This window comes from Ambystoma mexicanum, chromosome 10 (genome assembly GCF_040938575.1).
Source record: "Ambystoma mexicanum isolate Mex_15411 chromosome 10, UKY_AmexF1_1, whole genome shotgun sequence".
Taxonomy (NCBI): Eukaryota; Metazoa; Chordata; class Amphibia; order Caudata; family Ambystomatidae; genus Ambystoma; species Ambystoma mexicanum.
Window position 1 is genome coordinate 173,640,728 of NC_090932.1, and position 21,585 is coordinate 173,662,312.

Sequence of the window (21,585 nt, forward strand, 5' to 3'; positions counted from 1 at the left end):
ATAGTATTGTGAGATTTATTTCCTCCATTTAAACTGAAAATTATAATTAAAATTGAGTTTTAAAATATTGCGGGAATGGAGGGGTGAGAAATTGCCTACGACTTCAGCGTGGGTTGAAGACCTACATAGAATGTCTCTACTAGAAAAGGTGAATTTATACAGGAATAACAACTCAACCTACATGAGATTTGAGGGAGGTTTTAGGAGTTTTAAATATGGTTCTGTTCATTGAGGTGTATAGGGGGCTTATTTATACTGTCATTGTAATGTCTTTGTCAAATGTTCAATGAAAATGTGTATACAAAAAATATGAATAGAAGCAAAGCACACTGGGAGGGGTGATCATTTAAGTGGTGGAAGTAAATGCTCTAAGCTCTGATTGCTTTACATCATTCACACTGTGGGGCAGATGAGCAGATGCTATCCACACTTGAGCAGCTGCAGTTGATGGGGAATGGGGGATGGGCAGAAGAGCAGCATGTGAACATGCTGTAGACGGTTTAGTTTCGGAAGCAGGCAATGGGGTCATTATTGCCACTGCACGATCTAATTCAATAGAGTCCTGCAAAACCGGTTGAAAACACCTAAGCACCTACTGTAAGTATGTGTACATTATTTCACACTGCATTAATAGAGGACATATGACATCCCATCGCATGGGACATTTCACCAAATGTTTTCATAATTGTTGTAAGGGGGGCAGTCCCCATACCTCTGTTGTAACACTCCCTATTATCCTTTCACCTGACCTGCTACCTACCCCCTTAAAATTGCAGTGAACTATCTTTTCACCCCATGCATTGAAAGTGCTGCCGTGGGTTGGGGTTACCGAAATGGATTGCTGAATCACTTGTACATTTGAGGATCGATGCAATTGGCGACAACGCACATTTAGCATAAGTAGGCGAATGTGAGAGGAAAGGGAATAAGAAAGTTTCAGGCATCAGTATTGTCAAATTATTTCTAAATGGTATAGCAGGAGTAGAGTTTCATTTGGTGTGTGTGTAGAATTTTAAAGGAGTGTCCAATTCTAAGGATCTGTTAATTCCCCCTGAAGTAACTGCAGAAGGTGGTAAGGCCGGTTATAGACAAGAGGTTGAAACAAAATAATAACCCCTGAAGAAGCTGCAGTGAGCACTGAAACACATGTTGAGGATAACAATAATTTAAACCACAATCAAGATCTCTTATGTAGCAAAATAAGGCTGGTTATGTAACACAAACCTAAACGCAGATCATCAAGGTATTCGAGGTAAAAATTCCACTTGCAAGCCAGCCATAAAAAGTCACTAGTCACCTCAATTCTTCGCGTACTCCCAGTACATCATTTCTTACTCGCCAAGAGTCAATTATCACTAATCAATGGTTAGTGGCGAGTGCACAATTTGCACCCTGGAAATGTTTTCTGTTTAAAAAATACTATTAAGAAAATAAAAAATGTAAGCTCTCAAGTAAATGTTTGTTTTCCTCAAAAACACAGAAGTACGGAAGTATATTGTGAAAGGATTATGCTAAAGAATATGAAACCAGAACCAGAATTCTATGTCAAGACGGAGGCGAGCATTAAGCTTTCTCTTCTCTTTAATTCACTCTCCAGCAGTTTCAACAAATACATCATATTTCGCGAAAATATTAAAACTTTTTTTTTCTTTCAATAAAAACTTCAAGTCCAATCATTCCCTGTAGTTCTAGTCTCTAGTCTCTGTGCCTTAGCCCTTTGTTCCTGTGTTCCTCCTCTTCTTTCCCTGCTCTCCAGATAAGTAACACGTTATTGTAGAGCTCCGTGAATGTGTTTATTTAATATACATGTGAGATCGTGTGTTAACATTTTATAAAGCAGACATTGTCATGAGAGTATTTGTGAGACGTGACTGCAACACGCAGCGTAGCAGTTTATATTTGGCTGAGGAGATTCGGCGGCCCCGTGTCGCATTACCCGACACAGTAGGGGCCTGCCGATCTCCTCAAGTAAGCCCGCAGCGCTCCATAGCGCGATCGAGGGCTAGCGGCCCCCACCCTTGGGGGGGGGGCAGAGCAAGCGGCGCGAGCGGGAGGTTTTGCCTTCCCGCTCGCGCTAGGGAGTGAGATAGCCCCCACCCTCGTGGGGGCGGAGCACGAGGACCCGGAAGCCCGCGCTCTAGGAGAGGGGGGACTCCCTCCTCCTGGAAGAGTGAAGCGCACGGGAACCAATCAGAGCGAGAGCGCTTAGCTCCTGAGAGCCCCCACCTGTGGGGAGGAGGAGCAAGATACACGACGCGGTGAGATCCGGAACTTGAAAGGGTTTTTCACCGCGTTTCGTGTTCGGAGCACTAATAAGCTCAGGAAAGGACTAATTACACGGCAAGATAGCTGAAAAGCACATTCTTTCACTGATAAATCAGCCCATATCTGAAGTACCCTGCACTGCAGGAAAAAAGGGCAAACAGGTGCAAGGTATTGAGAAGGCACCTGAACAGCACAGTAATGTCTAACTTTGAGTGGAGTGATGAGGAGCAAGAGGCTACCTACCCAGAGGATTTAGCCTACAGCTTTAAAGAAGTGCTGGGAGACTCGCTCACAGAGGCAGTAGCGCAGGGTGTGAGACCCCTGCAAGACAGGCTACATACCATAGAATTAAAACCTGAGTACTCAAGGTAAATGCACCGGAGACAGCACGTCCACCAGGGTCGCTGCAAAGGAACCCAAGGGGTGTATCCAGGCCCGGAAGAGCAAGGACTCTTCTGACCCCCTGGGCCAAACTGAGGGGGCGAATACTGAGGCCCTGGAGGCGCTTTTAGTAAGCTAAGGGAAGCGTTCATAAAGAAAACACAGGTGCCGAGCCTCGAGACCCCCTACCCAGGGGATGATAATATGGGCAACATAGAGGGAGTAAGAGGAAATCCCAGAATCCCCTACCTCCTCGCAAGAAGAGGCGGACAACGAGGGGGACGAGAGCAGCCAACCTCCGCCGAGGAAGAGGCTCAGAAAGCTCAACAATTTAGAGGAGGAGGAGACCTCTGATATGTTTAACCCCGAGGATATCAGAAACCCAAGATCATCAGAATGGGTACCGTCGCCAAGAGTGGCGAAATACATGACGCAGAGATTGCGAAAGGCCTTAGAAAAAGAAGTGAGGCAGAGGATGAGGGCAGAGTGCCCGAAACCAGAATTACCGGGGAAGGTAGCAGAGGCTCCAGAGCTTGATCCGAAAATGCTGTCATTTGTATCAAAGGCGAATAAAGATCCAAGAAAGGGCATTGACCGCTCTTGGAAAAGCTGTCGGGAGAAGCTTTTTTACATAGCAGGACCATTAGCGAAGATCATGGATCTAGCCGAACATGCGAAGGACACGGGGGAAGAAGTGGACCCAGGAGTTCTGGCAAACTGGGCCCAGAGAGCAGTATGTCTGCTAGGCAATGTGAACTGCGCAATTTCTTCTGAACGCAGGAAAGGGCTTCTGCTAAAAATTGATCAGAAGTTAAGAGACCTGTCATCTTATGAAGCGGGCGAAGCCGCACAAGGTCTTCTATTCGGGGAAACCTTCGGAAAAGAAATGGGGAGGTTTGTTGGAACATACACATCCCTAGAAAAGGCCCAGGCATCCATGAAAAAGATTTTCCCGAGGGACCGGTCGGTCTAGAGGCCGAGCGGCCGGTCGCTACCAAACATTCAGGAGGCCTCAAGGAAACGGGAGTAATTACTGGGAAAACAGACAGCCAGACGCCTTCTTCCCTCCAAGGGGTCGCTTCCAGAGAGGAAGTCGTAGCAGAGGACAAGGGAGAGGACACAAGTCTCCCGCAGGTGAGAGTCTCAAATTATCCACCAGTTGGGGGGAGAACAGCAATATTCTGGGAGAACTGGCAAGCGCTTTCTGGCGATGCATGGGTGTTACAGACAGCAAAAGGCATGCACATAGATTTTATAGAGACTCCCTATCAAGGTCAGGCACCACGCCCTCTAGCGAAAACACGAAAAGAGATAGATCTTCTGCACACCGAACTGCTGCAGTTAGCGGAGAAACAAGCGGTAGAGCCTTGCGTGACACCTCCCAAATTTGTGAGCAATATGTTCTTAGTCCATCGAAAGGACAAAGTGAGACCCGTAATAAATCTAAAGGACATGAACAGATGGGTAACTTACAATCACTTCAAAATGGAAGGTACTCATCACCTCAGAGACACACTCCGACAAGACGATTGGTTGGTGAGGATAGACCTCAAAGACGCTTATTTGACAATACCAGTTCGAAAAGAGTTCGACCCATTCCTAGCATTTTACTGGGGCGAGCAATTATGGCAGTTTGCTACCATGCCGTTTGGCCTGGTATCAGCACCTTGGGCCTTCACAAAAATTATGAAACCAGTAGTGGCAGCGATCAGAGAGAAGGGGATTCGTATGATTATATATCTGGACGATATCCTACTGATGGCCAGCTGCAGGGAGACGCTCCACTATCAGACCGGCTGGGTAGTGAATCTCCTGCCATCGCTGGGATTTTTAGTGAACTGAGAAAAATCGGAAATGAGACCAGCCAAGAGAATAGAATTTCTAGGTTTCGTGATAGACACCAGATCAGCGACACTAGAGCTTCCGAACAGAAAAATTCGAGACATAAAAAGAGAGATAAAAACATGTCTCAGCAGAGCAGTTATATCACTACGCGCAATGGCTCGAGTGGTGGGCCTCCTAGCAGCCTCCATACAAGCAATATTCCCAGGGCCCCTGCACTATCGAGCCCTTCAGAGACTAAAGATAAGACACCTTCAGCAGGGTCTGCAATATTAACAGCTGGTCCACATCGACCAGGAGGCCAGAACAGAGCTGGAGTGGTGGCTAGCAAATATGGAAGCGTGGAACGGGAGAGCCATTTTTGGCGATCGTCCAGACCTGATCATAGAGTCGGACGCCAGCAGAGCAGGCTGGGGAGCCCGTTGCGGAGACCTTCAGACAGGAGGGAAGTGGAGCTCGGAAGAACTCAAACTTCACATCAACTGTCTAGAATTATTAGCAGGGTCATTTGCGATCAAGGCGTTTACGAAAGGGAAAGTGAACTCCTGTATTCTGTGGAAAATGGACAACATTTCAGCAGTGAAATATATCAATCATCTAGGTGGAACGAGATCCAAACTTCTGGCGGAGATAGCCAAGGATTTCTGGCACTCCTGCCTGGCATCAGGGATTTCAGTAGTAGCGGAATATCTGCCAGGATCACAGAACGTGATAGCGGACTGGAACTCAAGGTACCTCTTGGACTCCAGCGACTGGAAGCTGGACCGAGTCGTTTTTCGACAGCTGGAAGAACGTTGGGGGCCGGTCCATACAGATCTGTTTGCGTCCAGACTGAACGCACAGACGACAAGGTTCTTCAGTTGGAGGTTAGACCCAGCAGCAGCTGGAGTAGATGCCTTCCTGCAGGACTGGAGGGAACAGACGCTATACCCCTTCCCGCCGTTCTTAATGTTGAGCAGAGTGCTAGCGAAAGCTCGCAGAGAGGCAGCGAATCTGATACTAATAGCGCCAATATGGAAATCACAAGTTTGGTTCCCAACTCTCATAGAAATGCTAGTAGATTATCCGAGAATGCTGCCACAAGGAGTGGACCTGCTCACGGACCCAGTTGGGTCATTTTACCCTCTGAGAGTGAAGGGGACGTTGCCATTGATGGCGTGCAGGATAGCAGGAGACGCTGGAACCTCCCAGGCATTTTGGCGCAGGCTGCAAGTCTTATCGCCGAGTCTTGGGCACCCTCAACCAGAAGGAGCTACGACGCAGCTTGGAATAAGTGGTTGTCATGGTGCAGAAGGAGAGATCTTCATCCCGTTTCTGCACCTTTAGTCGAAATGCTGAACTTCCTGGCAGAGCTTCTGCAGGACGGCAAGGCATATAGAACCATAGGAGTCTACAGATCTGCAATTTCAGCAGGTCACACGCCACTGGATGATACTCCAGTAGGGGAGAACATAGCAGTGATTAGACTCCTGAAAGGCATAAGATTTAGGAAGCCACCTTAACCTAAGTACAAAGTACTATGGGACGTATCAGTGGTGCTGAAACTACTATCAGACTGGCCTAGCAACAGATACCTATCGTTAGAACAACTATCAGGGAAACTAGCCATATTACTGTGTATGGTATCGTGCAGGAGAGTAGCAGACGTGAAGGCACTGGAAATAGATGGGGAAAACATATGGACCGGAAGGAGTACATTTCTTCCTGGCGAAGAGAACTAAAACAGACTCATCTACAATCACATACCCATACATGCAGGACTACCCCAAATGGTGCGTGGCCTCATGTATAAAGGAATATGAGAGTAGGACAGCGGAAATGAGACCAGTAGGTACAACCCAACTACTTATAGCACGCAGAAAACCACACAAAGGCGTAGCATCAGCCACAATAGCGAGATGGGTCAGAGGTTTCATGAGCCTAGCGGGCATTGATGTATCTGCATTTGGAGCACACTCTGTCAGAGGAGCGATGGCGTCGAAAGCATTAGGGCAAGGCGCATCATTACAAGATATCATGAAGGCAGCAGATTGGGCTAGTGATAAAACATTTAGGATGTTTTATTTTAGACCAATCAACACAATGGCAGGTGCAGTAGCAAGAAGCTTTGAACATGCTTAATGGCGCAGGGAGCTCTTGATTCTATTAAAGACAAGGAGGCGAGCATTAAATTCCTGACCCAGATACACAGAAAACGGGAAGAGTATTGTAATGAAGGAAATATGAATTGTGAATAATCATGATGACCGTTTTCTCCTCGAAATAGGGTGTGTATTCCCTTTACTTTCCAACGCTAGGAGATGACCAAAAGAACGGATGATTCTATTCAAAGAGGTTGTATGGTTCCGATCAGATTGCAAGTTCCGAGGCAAGAGATCGAACGCTGCTGAAAGCAGGAAAAAGTGAAGTTGTTGGGCCCGTTGGCAAGTTAATGTTACAGAGGATTACAGTTAAGCAGTCAAAGAAGAGGAGGAACACAGGAACAGGAAGGGCTAAGGCACAGAGACTAGAGACTAGAACTACAGGGAATGATGGGACTTGAAGTTTTTATTGAAAAAAAAGTTTTTAATATGTTCACGAAATATGATGTATTTATTGAAACTCCTGGAGAGTGAATTAAAGAGAAGAGAAAGCTTAATGCTCGCCTCCTTGTCTTTAATAGAATCAAGAGCTCCCTGCGCTATTAGCAGGGGGAATCTTCATTGTATGTGTGTGTATTTGTGAAAGTTTGTTTGTGTGGGGTTGGCAGGCTGAAATTCTGGCCCGAGGTCAGCATACCACTCTGGGTAGTACTGGCGCTAGTGAAATCTGACCATCCCCCCCTACCCATTCGCCCTGCACAGGGCGGTGTCCGGCCCTGTGCCATCAGTATGGGCAATTTCCGGAGATTGCGGATTTTGCACTTATTCTTTTTCTTTTTTTTTCCTTTTTTTTTCTTTTTTTCTTTTAAATAGGAAGTTATGACACAATAAAACATACACAAGGCTACTTCCCAACATGATGCAAACCTGAAATTTGGCATGTGGGTAGGTTCCATGGTGTAGACCATGTAAAAGGTATAAAATATACATTTTTCAGATAGTGGTCTGCAATGCTTACCCCTGCCACATGGCTCTTTGCGCTGTAGTTCTACGTTAATTGTTCCTAAAGTTCAGCAGTTCATGAAAACTTCAGCAGTTCCTTGTTCCTAAGCTTTCCACACTATCAGCATTCTAGCTGACATTAGCAGCACTCACTTGTGAAGTCAGGCGGGTGACACAATACAGTGCTTTTGTAGTAATGCGGGTGTCAGGAAACCATACATGTCTCTTCAATTGTGTCCGTAGATATTGTCCATCACATCGTGGAAAATATCTCATGACAATTACAGAAACTTCATTTCCCGCGAAAGTTGATGAATGTATGTCATTGCAACAGGATGATGCTTGCGTGCTTCAGCCCTACACGTACAGCACTTACGTTGAGGTCGCTGCTGCCTCAGCTTTAGGCCATGCCAGGACACCAAGAATGTTGCTGCTCAGTCTCAACGCTCCAAATGAAAGTAGCTGGAATCGATCCACGGGATTCATGCTTTTCTCATGGTCGGCTTTATGTGGCTTGCTCCAGAGTTGGAAACAAAAACAGTTTCTTCATTAAATAAACTTCAAACTAGGGTTGTGGGGGTGTGGGGGTGTCTGTCTCAGTCACGTTTAGCCAAGGGTAAAATAAAGTGTTGATCCAAAAGAAAACCAGGTCAATACCTTAATCAGGCTAACGGCCAATTATTTACGCGCTTTTTCATTAGACAGAAATTAAAAGAAGTGTTTGAAAAACGTTACAGCTTCACTCGCCCCTTTTGAATTCCTTATTTCTGTTTCTGTGTTCCTGAATCGCTTCTTGTTCTGTTGCTTGTTCAGAGAGACATGCATTACATCTGGCAACGTCTTTCTAGGTTTAGAATATCGGCCAAATTGCACTCACTCCTACTACGATTAGCCAAGAAAACGCATTGCCTCTTAGCTCCTGGTAAAAAGCGCTGTATTTCCTAATAAGACCCTGCCCTCTAGTGGCCTTACATGAAACGCATTCTGGTCAGGTTACTTCCTCTTCTTTCAAATGCTGAAAAGATTTGTCTGCTTGACTGAAGCTAAAGTCGGAATGGGAAATGATTTGCCCCAAGCAAAATTATTCGGATTACTCATGTTTTAAATGTTTTAAATCTTCTAAAATAGTTCATGCAATTTAAAGAATCGGCTACTACAACTCAGAGGGGTGCTATTATGCTTCCAAGAAAATGATTCAGGCCTATTGAAAATGCCCAGAAATCAACTGTTGCAATAATTGCATTTTTAAAGAAAGAAATGCCTGCTTTTTTACTTGCAAATAGATATTTTCTAGTCAATTCGTTTGCGTTACAAATATTCACTGTATGCTTACTCACTCTTTGCAGGGGCTGTCCATCTGCGACAATAGGCCAGTCCACCCCTGGGGGTCCCCAATCTTTTGTGTGCAATTAGCAAAATGTGCATATCAAATGAAATGGGGAACGACATCCATTTTTCAATGGAACATGTTGGCGAACAAATGAGTGCAACATTAATTAGAAATGTAATAAAGTTAAAACTGATTATAGAACATGCTAGTAACGTTAGTATTGATGCAAAAGAAGTTGTTTAGCTTCCAAAAATAGTTACAGTGCAGAAGGTACCCGTGTTCAATCAAACTTGTTTAGTGCAGTATGATATTGAAGTACTTACATCTAAGGGGGAAGATGGATAGCTCAGGGGCAACGCAGCGTAACACCAGTTCGAATCCCGATCCCTCACTTAGAAACCACTCCCTGATATTAAGCGTGTTAGAACAATTTTAATTTTAATAAGTCCCGAATATGAAGTATATTACACAGATATATTAACTTGTCCCTCCGCTGCCACCCCCTTACTCAGACTTTCCCGGACCCCACTTTGGGATTTGGGAATCCATTGGTGCCACGTACTTCAGTGTTTGGTCCCAAGGTACACAGACGTAGAGGCGTATTCGGGCACGGTATTTCGTTTTGGTCAGTCGCAGTACCTGTATTACGGTTCCTGAGACTGGTCACCTTTGCCACGGAAGGAAGAAGACTTCTGTGGAGCACCCAATCTCAGAAGACCTCCAAGTCACAAAGAAGACTGGATTCAATGGTAGTCGCCACAGTCGGGAGGAGACGGACTATCTTCGGTTGGCGCACAAAGGAGCTAGCCCTGCATGGCTTCCATTGAGAGTAAAGGGCTGAGAATGCAGGAGCAGACCTCTTATAGCACAAGTTGAACATCCGACTGCAGCAAGATATTGTATTTATTTATATCGCACTGAAAGCCCACATGCATTGGGGTGCACAAGGAGGCAAGAGACAAAACGTGAAGCACGCGACATAGCTGAGGGAGAGGAATAGGCTGCTCACGTTTATGTGAACAAAAGTGTCTTCAGATCTTCTCTTTCCCAGACTCCGTTTTGCTTCAGTGCACGTGAGTAACCAGGTTCCTGAGGAGCGTAAGGTTCTGCTAGGTTTTGTATTTGATCAATCTCCCTGAAAGGTAATGATGCGCAGAACCATGCACACACTTGTGTACCAAAGCGAGTATCTTAAACTGTATTCGTGATGCGACGGACTGCCAATGCAGCTCTTAACGCAATTTAGAGACATGAGAATTACGTGGCAGGTTTTTCGCAATCTGAATCGTGTTATTTTGGAGGACTTGTCATTTTTTAATGCTGCTTTTGTTTGCACCGCCCAGCAAAGCACTACAGTAATTGATTACTGGAAGTATGGTGGCTCGCGCAAGAGAGATGCACATTTTTCCCAAAAGAAATGGTCTTATTTGCCTTAGTAATTGTAGATGGTAATGAGAGCTTTTTAATAAAGTGTAGTTAACCTGGGCCTCTGTTCCTAGAAATGCTTCCAGGATAATTCCCATGGTTTTCAATTTATTGAGAACTGGGAATCTCACAGTCCTCTATCGGAAAGGTGGAATGATCTGATGAGGGCTTAGTCCTGGATTGGTGAGAGCCAAATACCAACAGCTCGGTCCTGTTATTATTAAGGCATATCCATTGTTTGATGGTACTGTATATCGGCAGAAGGTTGTTTGGTCCCAAGTATCCTAACTGCACTACATTTTAAGGTGATGTGCGCAGCTCTCAAAAATACAAGAAATCCACTAAAGGAGACCTGGTCTCTCAGTACTGATGGTCGTATGTACTGACCAGTGTCTCCATAAAAATGTTCACAAAGCATGGGAAGGGAAGCAGAAGACCAAAAACTCAGTTCAGCAATTACAACAAAGCAGATAGAAGGGATGTCCCATGAACATCCATGGGAGGAAACTGGCAACAAGAAAATAATTCCTAACCGTAACCTAGGCAGAGAACAAGCTATACTGTTAGAAGAGGCGTGATCTGGCACAGAATAAACACAAACGACCATAGTACAAAATAAAATTAAAAATTCCAACTGTGATGTTGGAAATGCCTTTTGGAGGGGCAGATCTTCCTTGTCCTACCACTTGGGTCCAGCCTGGACCCCTGGCAGTGCAGCTCTTCATTTGACCTTTTGGTGAACAACAACCCTGCAATACCCTTATGGAACCATAGGTGGGGGTTACACCCTTGTGTGTGTGTGTGTTTATGGGCACCTGTGTGTTGCTCATAGAGCAGGGTATGCGCCGGTGGCAGTTAGATGCTGACCTGGCAGTGGCTCCGAGTGGCCTCCATATTTTGGAATACCCAAGCCCTGCCGTAGGAATCAATGGATTCCTGAACAAAGGCAAGATGGCCTCTTGGTTTCCTTTGCCTATCCTCCTTGTTTTCTCAAAGTCCTGTGAAGCCCTGGCTCTGTTCCCTTCCCCTGATTGGATGTAGTGTGGAAGAACTATATATGGTCCTGGGTGGGGAACCAATGCCAGACTGGCTGAAGCCTTCCCAGGGACTGTGCTCTGAAGGCCCACCCATGGGTGGAGCCTGTATGGATGGAGTGAGGAGTCGATATGCATTCTGTGTTGTGGGTTTCTGGTTTTGGTTGTGTGACACAATACCTGGTCAGTCCTGACTGAAAATGGTATGAATGCAGTGTAGTGCCCCGAAAGGCTGGGGAGTAGCCCCCAATCCACATCCTGTGTTTTGGGTGTCTGGTTGTGGGCGAATGGCCTGAATGCCTGTGAGCCTGATTGGTTACTGCCTGCATGAATGCACGTCTGTGTGATTGGGTGTCTGAGCTTGGCTCAGCCTGAGTGAATGGGGAGTGTTTTGTATATCAAAGGCTCCCACGCTTGTCTCCATTTTTAGAAGCCAAATCTTCAAACTGAAGTTCAGAAGCGGATGTCTAAGTCGAAGTACCCTGGAGGCCAGTCCAGGGTGCCTGCTGTCCGAAGAAGGGGTCTTTGTGAGTCCAGGCAAGAGTGCCACGATCCAACTGCTTCACCCAGAATCCGTATGAGTGTTTGTGACCTGCCGGAAGCCAAAGTTCATGTATACCACCCGGAAGAAGGGGTACCCTGGCATTGTGCTGCCTGATGCCCTGAGCTGCCAAAGTTACACTTGATTAAAAATTCCTTCAAGGGACATCCCTGGCACGACATCTAGCCACTTTTTGCCACTGGAGAAGATCCAAGGTCGCTTCCTGCAGTGGAGTGTCCGCCAGTGGGTTTCTCGCCACCAAAATCCAAAGAAGCCCTCCAGGGGGTCCAAACTTGGTGAGGGTGTGCAGTCCGTTGGTTGTGTCCAGGTCACCAGAAGCCATCCTGAGGTCCGGGTTGCAGAAGAATCGAACTGCGGTAAACTGCGAGATACCGAAACCTGACACCTACTTCTTCCACAGCACCCATCGCCACCCATCGCCACCGAAGTTGTCTACGGCCACCAAGGGTCGTATCCTCTTCAGCCAGGCCTTGTCAAGGGCCACAGCAAGTTTCGCCTTTGTGGGACATCCGCAGCCGCAGTATCTACCAGCCAACGGACACCACTGCGATCAAACTGCTGCTCTTCCAACACTGCTTGGTTCCTTTCTCGGACTCGACAGCAACATCTCATCGACTCCTTCCAAGGGGGGGGGGTCCATCTGTAACTAGCACCTAGATGCCTTTGGGCTTTGTGCACTGAAATAAATGCATAACTAGATAAATCCTTCCGGGGTCCCGTTGAGTAAGACTGGGAAACGGCACTTTGCTTGCCCAAGGTACTGTGACAAAGAAGGGCATATTCCAGCCTTGGGAATCATCCAGGGGTCCCAAATGCGCTGTGGATAGTGTTCTCCTGTGACATCCCGGGTACTTTGGGGGTAGTGGGACCTGTAGGAAACTAAGCAGACTATTAAGCATATTTGGACTGGGCAAAATATACAAGATAAAATAAACCTGAACCTATCCCTTAGATGTTGCCCAGGTTGGGGGAGGGTCCTCGCACAACATCACTTGAGTCTAAAGAAAGTATACTGCCTATGCTTGAATCTAGCCTTTCTACAGCACTGCCTATGCTTTTATCCAATGTTTTATGATTCCTATGCTTTTTAGTCAGCAATTGGTGATTCTAAATGGAATCTAAGATATATTGTGGTACGACATCGATGTGAATATATTTGTCACTATTAAGATAATGTTGCCTAAAGTGTGTTGTGTATATATTTACCTGAACCTTATAAAAGAACTGTCGTAGCACATAACATAGTGTGTGGACATTCCTGTGTGGGGGCTTGGGGATTCACTGTATCCAAGAACCTATCTGCATCCCCTCTTGAGAGTCTCAGCCTTTGGTTGCTCATCCATACTACTATATAGAGGGCCTTGGCTGGGGTGCTCTGTGCCTCTACCCCAGCTTTATAGGGGGCAGAAGTACAGATACCCCCTCCAGTCTTTACACCAAACATGTTTCTTTAAAAATTATCTCATTAGACTATCGAAAATGCACCCAACTAATGAAACACCCCTGGTCCACTTGTGTAAGGGAAAACCGAGAAAGCAGCTTTTCTGTAAAGGGGTGCTCTGGGTTTGTAGACGGGGGTGCTCGGGAAAGATTTGAACATCAAAAACGCCAACTCTTACAGATATGCCTTTCAAAAAGTAAAGAAGGTTGACTTTTATAAGCCACTACAGGCGGACTAGGGGGACAGGACCTCTTCAAATACTCTCTGTTTCTTGTCTTCTGGGTGCAAAATCATTGAGTAGTCAGGCTTTTCAGCGTCAAACTGGGGGTCCGTATTCTCAGGGGGAGGAGTTTGAGACAAGGAGTGGCAGGCAGGGTTCCAATGGTGCAATGCTGTTTGTCAACAGCTTGCAGGTCTAAGACGTTTGGGATGGCAGGCGATGTTGGGTCGCTGGAGCTGGAAGACTTAACCGCCTTGGTGCAGAGACGTGGAGACTGGCCTTCGTGACAAGCGGGCTCAGCTGACTCGCACATTGTCTGGGCACTGCAACGTCTTAGAACTCAAAGAAGCTGGTAACCAAGTGAGTGGTGTCGAGTTGTAATGCTAGAGTACTCTGCAGTCTCGTATGCTTGGCGGAACTTCGGTGCCGAGGTCAAAAATGACTGTCTGTTCTTTTGCAGCAATCTGCATGGCATCGACTGTCCCCAAACTGGTTTCGAGGCAGTACTAAATGCAGGCAGAACCAGTTGTTGCTCGCTTGGTTATGTGGTTGCATGAAGACACAGTCCTGATTCTCAGGGGCAAGGTGAGTCCTTTCTTCAGCCCTTCTAGTAAGGTTTGCAGCGGTTAGAATTGGATTTCATGGACCTGAAGCTGGAAGAACTAAGCAGTAGTTTCCAAAACCAGCTTCAAGATGTTTCTCTGACCAGGAGTTGCCCATCACAACCAAGGAGCTATTACACTGACAGCGACCAAGGAGCTATTAAACTGACAGCTTATTAACGAGTTCTTTACTGAATGGCTTAAGAATAAATGGGTAGGACAAGAGGATTGCACGAGTAGCACAAGAAGACTAAAGAAAAGAAATTCAGAGATTTTTAAAAATACTACTTTTGTATAGCGATTTTGATATTGAGGGCCTGAAAGAGTATTGGAACTATGTCATTTTTCCCAACTCTGGCATGCACCACATATGCACATTCCATCAACCCCCTTTCTATTGCTGTGCTGCTCTGTCTTCAGCACTGTTGCTGACTATTGTTTAGTTCATTCCTCTCACTCCATTTCCTTGTTCTGTCGTTCCCTGTTTTCCTCTTTAGATTTATTTTCTGCCAGTTCTTCAGTCTTGCTGCTACCGCTCATTTAGCCCTTTCCTATCTGTGCCACTGCATCCATAATTCTGTCACTGCATCAATCTCTGTTGATGTCTGTTTACTGCCACAGCATTTTTATTTCTGTGAGGCCACCTTACTTGCTCTGTCTCTCTGCTGCAAAATGAGAAACTTAATATATAGCATGCCACCAATGTAACGTCCACATGAGATGCAAACTATAGGTTTTATTACATTTTTATGTTTTAAATATATTCTAGGCCTGTCTGAACGTTCAATTATACGAATGAACTACATTTGAGAGGTGCACGAGTACCCTATCAGCAAGATAGCTGTAGGAAGGGCACAGTTGGTCCTCCTGATGAAGTTCACGAACGTTTTATGTAACATGGTGTTGAACGAAACATGTTGGGTCTTTGATTATGTATTTTAATAAGTAACAGTACAACAAAACAACATATTGAGTTGGTGTATGTTCTCTGGTAGCTATGACAGGGAAATTGATCTCACTCAGGCCACTGATAGAGGTCGGTGAGGTATTCCTGAAGCAAGGAAACCCCAAATGCTACTGACTGCTGCGTCACCTTGTACGTTACATATTTGTTGTTTATGATATGTCCTATACCTAATAGTTTTGTATAGGCAGGGTGTTAGAGGGTGATCAGTTTTTGTTCCACCCATTGGTACACTTTTTTCTAAATCATATTTTTATACTTTTTTTTATCTGTTTGCATCAATTTTAGGATTGTGTATTAGGCTTGTTTTAGATGTGTACTAAGTTTTATACATTTTTTTATGCCTAATTGTATGTTTTGAGTTAAATGTATTTTTGACTTGAGTTCTAATAAATTTGAACATTTTTTCAACGACTTGTTTGGACTTGGTACCTATTTGGTCCATAGGTCGAGTCTATGACACCTGGGAGGTTAGTAGGAGAGATGGATGTGGATGCTTAGATTCTTTTGTTGAAGATTGTCCTTAGCTGTTTGGTATGAGCCGGATCTAAGCGTCGATAACTGACTCCCTTGGTCTCTTATTGGTTTTTACTATATCCAGGGGCTAACCAGTTCACACAAGGAGCCCACAAGAAATTAAAAAGGAAGCCCAAAGGGCTCCCCAGCAACACAGCACAGAAAGTGCTTTGTAATGCAGTAATAAAATGTAGATGCCCAAAAAGTTATAGGAAAGTATGATTCCAAAAATAAAGTGTGGAGAGTCACAAAAAAGACTTCCATGGAAAGAGTGAAAGAAAGGGTGAGTGCAGAAAAAGGTTCCCACTCAGGAACATAGAAAAAGAATCCACAAGTCCAGCAAAAAGTGCTGGGGGTCTCACAGATGAGGGAGACTTAGCATAAATATGAAAAACTAAAAAGAAGTAGTTTAGTCTTGTGGTTGGTTCCAGCTTTGTCTGGTTAGCGATGTTGTTGGTGTGCTTAGGCATATTCGTGATGACTTGCTGGATGTGTGCAATTTCTGTTTTTGTAATGGTCTGCAAAAGTCCTTGCACAGTTTTGTGAGGGACTAGTTGTGTTGTTGAAGGCTTTCAGAGTTCCTAGCTCATTGCTAATGCTGAACATCCCTTTATGGGTGTTGCTTAAGTTTCTGATACGTTTGGTGTAATTAGAGTTTTTTTGCTTTGACGATTTCAGCTTTGTATAGTTGTATCTGTCTTTGGGATGTGATTTATTTTCTGCTGATCATTGTTTTTCCTCAGTTTTTGGTTCAGTTTCTTGTTTTCTCTTCAGGGCTCTGATGTGTACACCATCTAACCGTTGTTTTTTTTTAGCAAAGTGTTTTTCTGATGCAATATCATCTAGTGTTGTTGTAATCCATTTTTTGATTATATCTTTTCTGCTATGTGGGATGATCAGAAGACCAGTCAGTTGTTTTGTGGATTCCAGTCTGGTGTTGAGTCCCGGATATTTATGTATTTGCAGTTTCTTACCATAGATGCAGTGTACAAAGTCATGGCACAGTAAGAAATGGCTAGACTGGCTTCCCCAACCGCTGGTTGATGAGAATATCTATTTCTCATATAGCGCTACACACCCTTGAGTCTCAGAGCGCTGGAATAACAGATTACATTATTATCCCACCGAGTGGTACTCCATTTATCGACCTAGGATGGATGGATGAATGGTTGAGTTGACCTTGCCAGGATTCAAACCTGCCACAGCAGGCTGCGCACAAATATCCAGGGCGAGTGTTTAACTTGCTGTGCTATCTCACCGGCACCTAAAAGAAGGAATTGTTATCTTTAACTGTGCATCTATGAAAGATGCCAAGTAAAAAATGCATTGTTGTGACGCTGCCACCCCCATTCCCCACCCGCTTCCCAGCCCAGCACAAACATTCACACGCACACAAATTCACACACCACATTTACACACAGCATTCTCTCCTTCAAATTCACACGTATACACCATGCACTCACTCATAGACACACACATGATAATACATACAAAATAAAACTTACCTGCACATAGCTTTGGTCTGGATTCTGCTCAGCCGCAGCCTCCAGAAAGCCCTCCAGCAGCAACAGGAACCAGGAAGCAGAGCACTTTGTGGTTCATGCTCATGTGTGCAGGAGCCAGAGCTCTGCTAGTGCAGCGCCCTGGTCCTTTTGTATGTGCAGGAGTGCCCCCTCTCGCATACAAACATGAAGTGCCTCAGCCTGCATTCCCAATGGGCCATGCGACACCGGGGAAGCAAGACGCTCTCAGCCTTGTGTGGCCCTTTGGACATGCGTTGCTGGGGTATGAACTGTCAAAGGATAGTTACGTTTCCCTTTGATAGTTACACCAGCCCAGGAGCGCACCTGCATGGCTCCTCCATGATGGGCAAGGGTTCTGGTGGGTCGGCGCTTCCTCGCCCAGTATGGACAAGCCGTCCCTGCCAAGGAATACCCTTGCTTAATTGACAGATGGTTATAAATAGTCGACAAACATTTACTTCTGTGTAGCCTCTTGGATATTCTCGGTGAGCATCCTGAACTTCCTGCCTACTGTTTTTCGAGATGCCCTCTGGGTTAGCCCAGAAATCTTCCAGGTTTAACCAGCCTAATGATTCGTTTAATATGCTTAAACCATGGAATAGTTGTAATGTTCTGATAGGTTAGAGTATCTCTTGGGCTGATCTGTGTTTGGAATCCGTATCCCCAGACCAAATGCGTACCCAAAAAAGCAATGGTGTCAAAGCCGCACAATCTTGTATTACCATAAGGCCAATTTCTAAGAATAAAGGGACATTCAGTGCATTTTTCAACAGCCAAAGTAGACTTTAGGTATTCTCTGTCATAGATTTAGTCTTAGCGGCCCCAAATCTCTGCGCCATATATAGCAGCTGCAGTTGCCTTCCCGCTATAAATTTCTAATGCAGGAACTAGAAATGTCCATACGTTTTTGCGAATTGTAATATTCCATTACACTTTCTCCCAAAGGAGACATTTGCTTTATTCACGTGTCTTGCCCATTTGCCATCTCCCAAGACCCTGATCACCAAATAATCAAAGTAAAAGACATCCTCAATGTTTGTTCCTCCTATTGTAAGATTGATGTGCGTTTGTGGCCCCTGCGGCTTGCCACATCTCATCGTTTTCGTTTAATCTTTTATAAAGTTCGCGGCCACGCTGTTCGCCAAACTTAGCGAACTGCTTAATATATACATTTCTTATCTGGTGTTTTGTATCGTCGCATGCAAAGATCATTTAGAACATTGAATAGTTATGGAAAGCCTAAGTTTGGGTAGAATAAGGGTTGTAATTCGAGCTGGCATAAGGGATGGGGCGACTGCGAGGGCAGGTAATTGCCTCATTCTATTAGGGATTTGGTTCATTTTTGGTTTACAGCCTTGTACATTTCTATTCTGAAAAATAGCTTTTTTGCAACTTTATGACTGGCAATATTTTCACATTTTACATTGCTTGTATAGAATGACTACATTTTCACATGGAACCCAGGAGTCTTGTCTTCCCCAAGCCCATCACCATTCAGCCACTCTTTAGGCGCTGCCCTGCACCAACATTGTCTGCCAGGTAATTGTCTGTTGCAGAAGACTCTGCCTGATTACGTGGGAAGCCATACACAGGGAGTTACTATGTAACAGAACACTTGCTGGTCTTCTGATATGTGGATCTAGACCATAACCCATGCTTCGTTTAATGCCTTGTCATAGCTGCAGACTTTCATCAGACGTGTTCCTCTGAAAGTAGTCAAATGGCTGATGAAAAGAAACTGCTAATTTATGCAGAGCATGTACTATATCTCTTTATAAGCCTGACAAATCATTTGCATCTTACATTTTTTTCATTCTTCCCTTTACAGAAAAGCAGCGTCTGTCATTTCCAAGTACCCCAGCAAGATCAAAAATGGCAACGAGGCAAAGAAGCTGGTGAGTTCCCTGATGTGATGTTGGCATGCTGTAATTGTTTCGGTACACGTAGCCACATGCTTAACTCTACAATAATGAATGGGGCTGCACAGGCAAATATGACCAGGTGACAGGGCATCTACCTCAGTTGATGAAGAGCCCAGAGTATTGCACCTAACCCCGTCACCTGCCATTGCTCTTGTTACGCACAGTGATATGGATAAGAAACATTTCTGTGCGTGACGCACATGAAGTCGGGGTGATTGTGGAATACAGTAATTTTGATATCAGGCTCGAGTTCGGTCCTTCTGAGGCAAGCGAGCTGTCTATCAGAAGGGAATCTTTGGCTTTTACAGGCAGCAGATGGTTTCAGTCCAGCTTTGATTTTAGAAGCCAGACTACCGTGGAGTCTTTTTCTGAGGTCATGGACCGTTTTGTTCGTACTCTGAAAGATGGGTCCTGATCTATTGTACATGCAAGTTTGAGCTTGGTATGATCAAAGCTACCAATTCAAGATTTTGGGGAATTTACAACGTGCTTTTGTAATTTCTTTCATTTACCGGTCCAGTCACATATTCATACCAGTGCACTCAGAAAACTACCATTCCATCTTTTTAAAATGAATCTCTAAAAGTCAAAACTTTACTTGCCTCTGTGTAATTTTTTTTGTTTGTTTTCTCGAAATTAACCATGGACTAGTGGAAATGTGTGGTTTTGCTTATATATGATATGATATTATACTAGGTCCTGAAGTACTGCAGCTATCTATCCATAATACATTGAGCTAACATATTCAGAAATGTTAGTTTTTACTTTTTATATTTTTGCAAAGCCAACAATTTTCTCCAAACTAATTCTTAATTTAAAAGCACAGCACATTATTTACATTTTAAAAATGTGTTTTTGCATGAACACAATAGGCATGGAAGAGACATGTAAACTCTGGTTAGAATCTTGCTTTGTTCCCTTTAACCATGATGCGAGGACAGGACTACAGTGGAGAGCATGGAGAGCCTGTTAAACACGTTTCCAGTCCTCTTTTTGTAATGTGTATCCATGATGCAGTTTACCCCGTATCTGTTTGTGGAAACTACTGCTTAGCTTAGTTCACTTTTCATTTTAGGGTTTTTCATGTGGGACTATACAGTTGGTGCATTTTGTAGGTAGACATTTGGTGGCTCTAGGTTTTGTGCAGCAAGTTCAAGATTAGGTTGTTTAAGAAGAATCTGTGCATTCACCATGTTTGTGAGGAGAACTGTCTCTAGTTATTTGTTAATTATCTGCTTCATTTAGGAAGGTGTTGGTGCTAAAATTGCAGAAAAGATTGATGAGTTTTTATCAACTGGAAAACTCAGAAAGCTGGAAAAGGTAAGAATTCTTTCTAAACCAAATAAGTAGACCATTCATCCAGGCAAAACCAATTTTTAACACTGACTCTGATCCAACAGACCTATCTGTGTCTTAACTGGAGTGTATTTGAGCTAGTTGTGAGCTTTCGCTCAACCTTCACGAGGTCTGATTGCATCACTACCCTGCACCGAACCTTCAAGATCGTTGCTATCCTACTCCTGAGCCCCGCTTTATGCACTGTCCCATCCCCTAAATAACTGAGTCCATTCCTACTGCTGATCATTTTCAGTAGTAAAGAGAATAGTTCTGGTAACTTAAATGTCAATTTTCTAATCTCTTAAAGGTCACTTTCCACAGTTCTCTTGATGGTGGCCCTGATCTCTTTTTGTTTCTGCCTTTATTTCTTAATGTATCTGTCTTATGCATCTCTCACTTTTTAAACATCTGTATGTGTTTTTTTTTATTCAATAGTGTGAAAATGCACACTAAGCAAAATGGAAATGGTTGAAATTGCCCGATAGTATGAGCTGTAGGGTTCTCTTTGTGACAATGTGACACCTATTTGATGGCTATTTTGTACCGAGTGGACTTGAGGATTACCTTCCAGGTTAATAAATGCAGCCTTCAATGGCACTGGTGAACTGTCTTGTTGCAGCATGACCTGCTTTGAGGTCCATTACAAAATACCCTTCCTGAGGATTTTTGTGCTGGCAGATCAGGAACCTCCTGTGTTTTCTGCCAGATTTTTTATAACTTCAGTGTAAGGTGTAGCCAATGGTATGCAGTGACTTAACGGAAAAAAAAAATAACTAACTAAATGGTAATGAACAAATGTCGAAAATATATAAATGCAGAATGGGATAAAGGATTAAAAGTTGTGGGTGTGTTTCAGAGTGGGGTTGCAAGTGTGGGCGTTTGGGGGGGCAGGGCTCCTCTGCACCCCTCAATTAAAAAAAGTGACTTATTTTTTCGTTAATTTCATTCGTTATTTTTTCATATGTTCAAATCACACGTAACCGTAGCCGACACCTGTGCGGAGGCTAGATCTTGCCGCGAAGAATTCTTTTAAGTCTTTGATTTGCATGCATGGTGTGAAACCGAACGGCCAACTTCCTAGAGCGTGTCTTCCTAGAAATAGAATCTGCCTCACCCTTCCTTTTGTGGCATTAGAAA

General features: G+C 44.4%; 1 protein-coding gene across 1 annotated transcript in view; it reads left to right on the plus strand.

Moving 5' to 3' along the window:
* The window catches only part of POLB (DNA polymerase beta), a 230,210-nt gene that overhangs the window by 13,912 nt on the left and 194,713 nt on the right, over positions 1–21,585 (plus strand). Inside the window, exons 3-4 of the mRNA XM_069617656.1 lie at positions 19,017–19,083; positions 20,356–20,430. Coding sequence (XP_069473757.1) covers positions 19,017–19,083; positions 20,356–20,430 — 142 coding nt within the window. The remainder of the gene's footprint in view (positions 1–19,016; positions 19,084–20,355; positions 20,431–21,585) is intronic.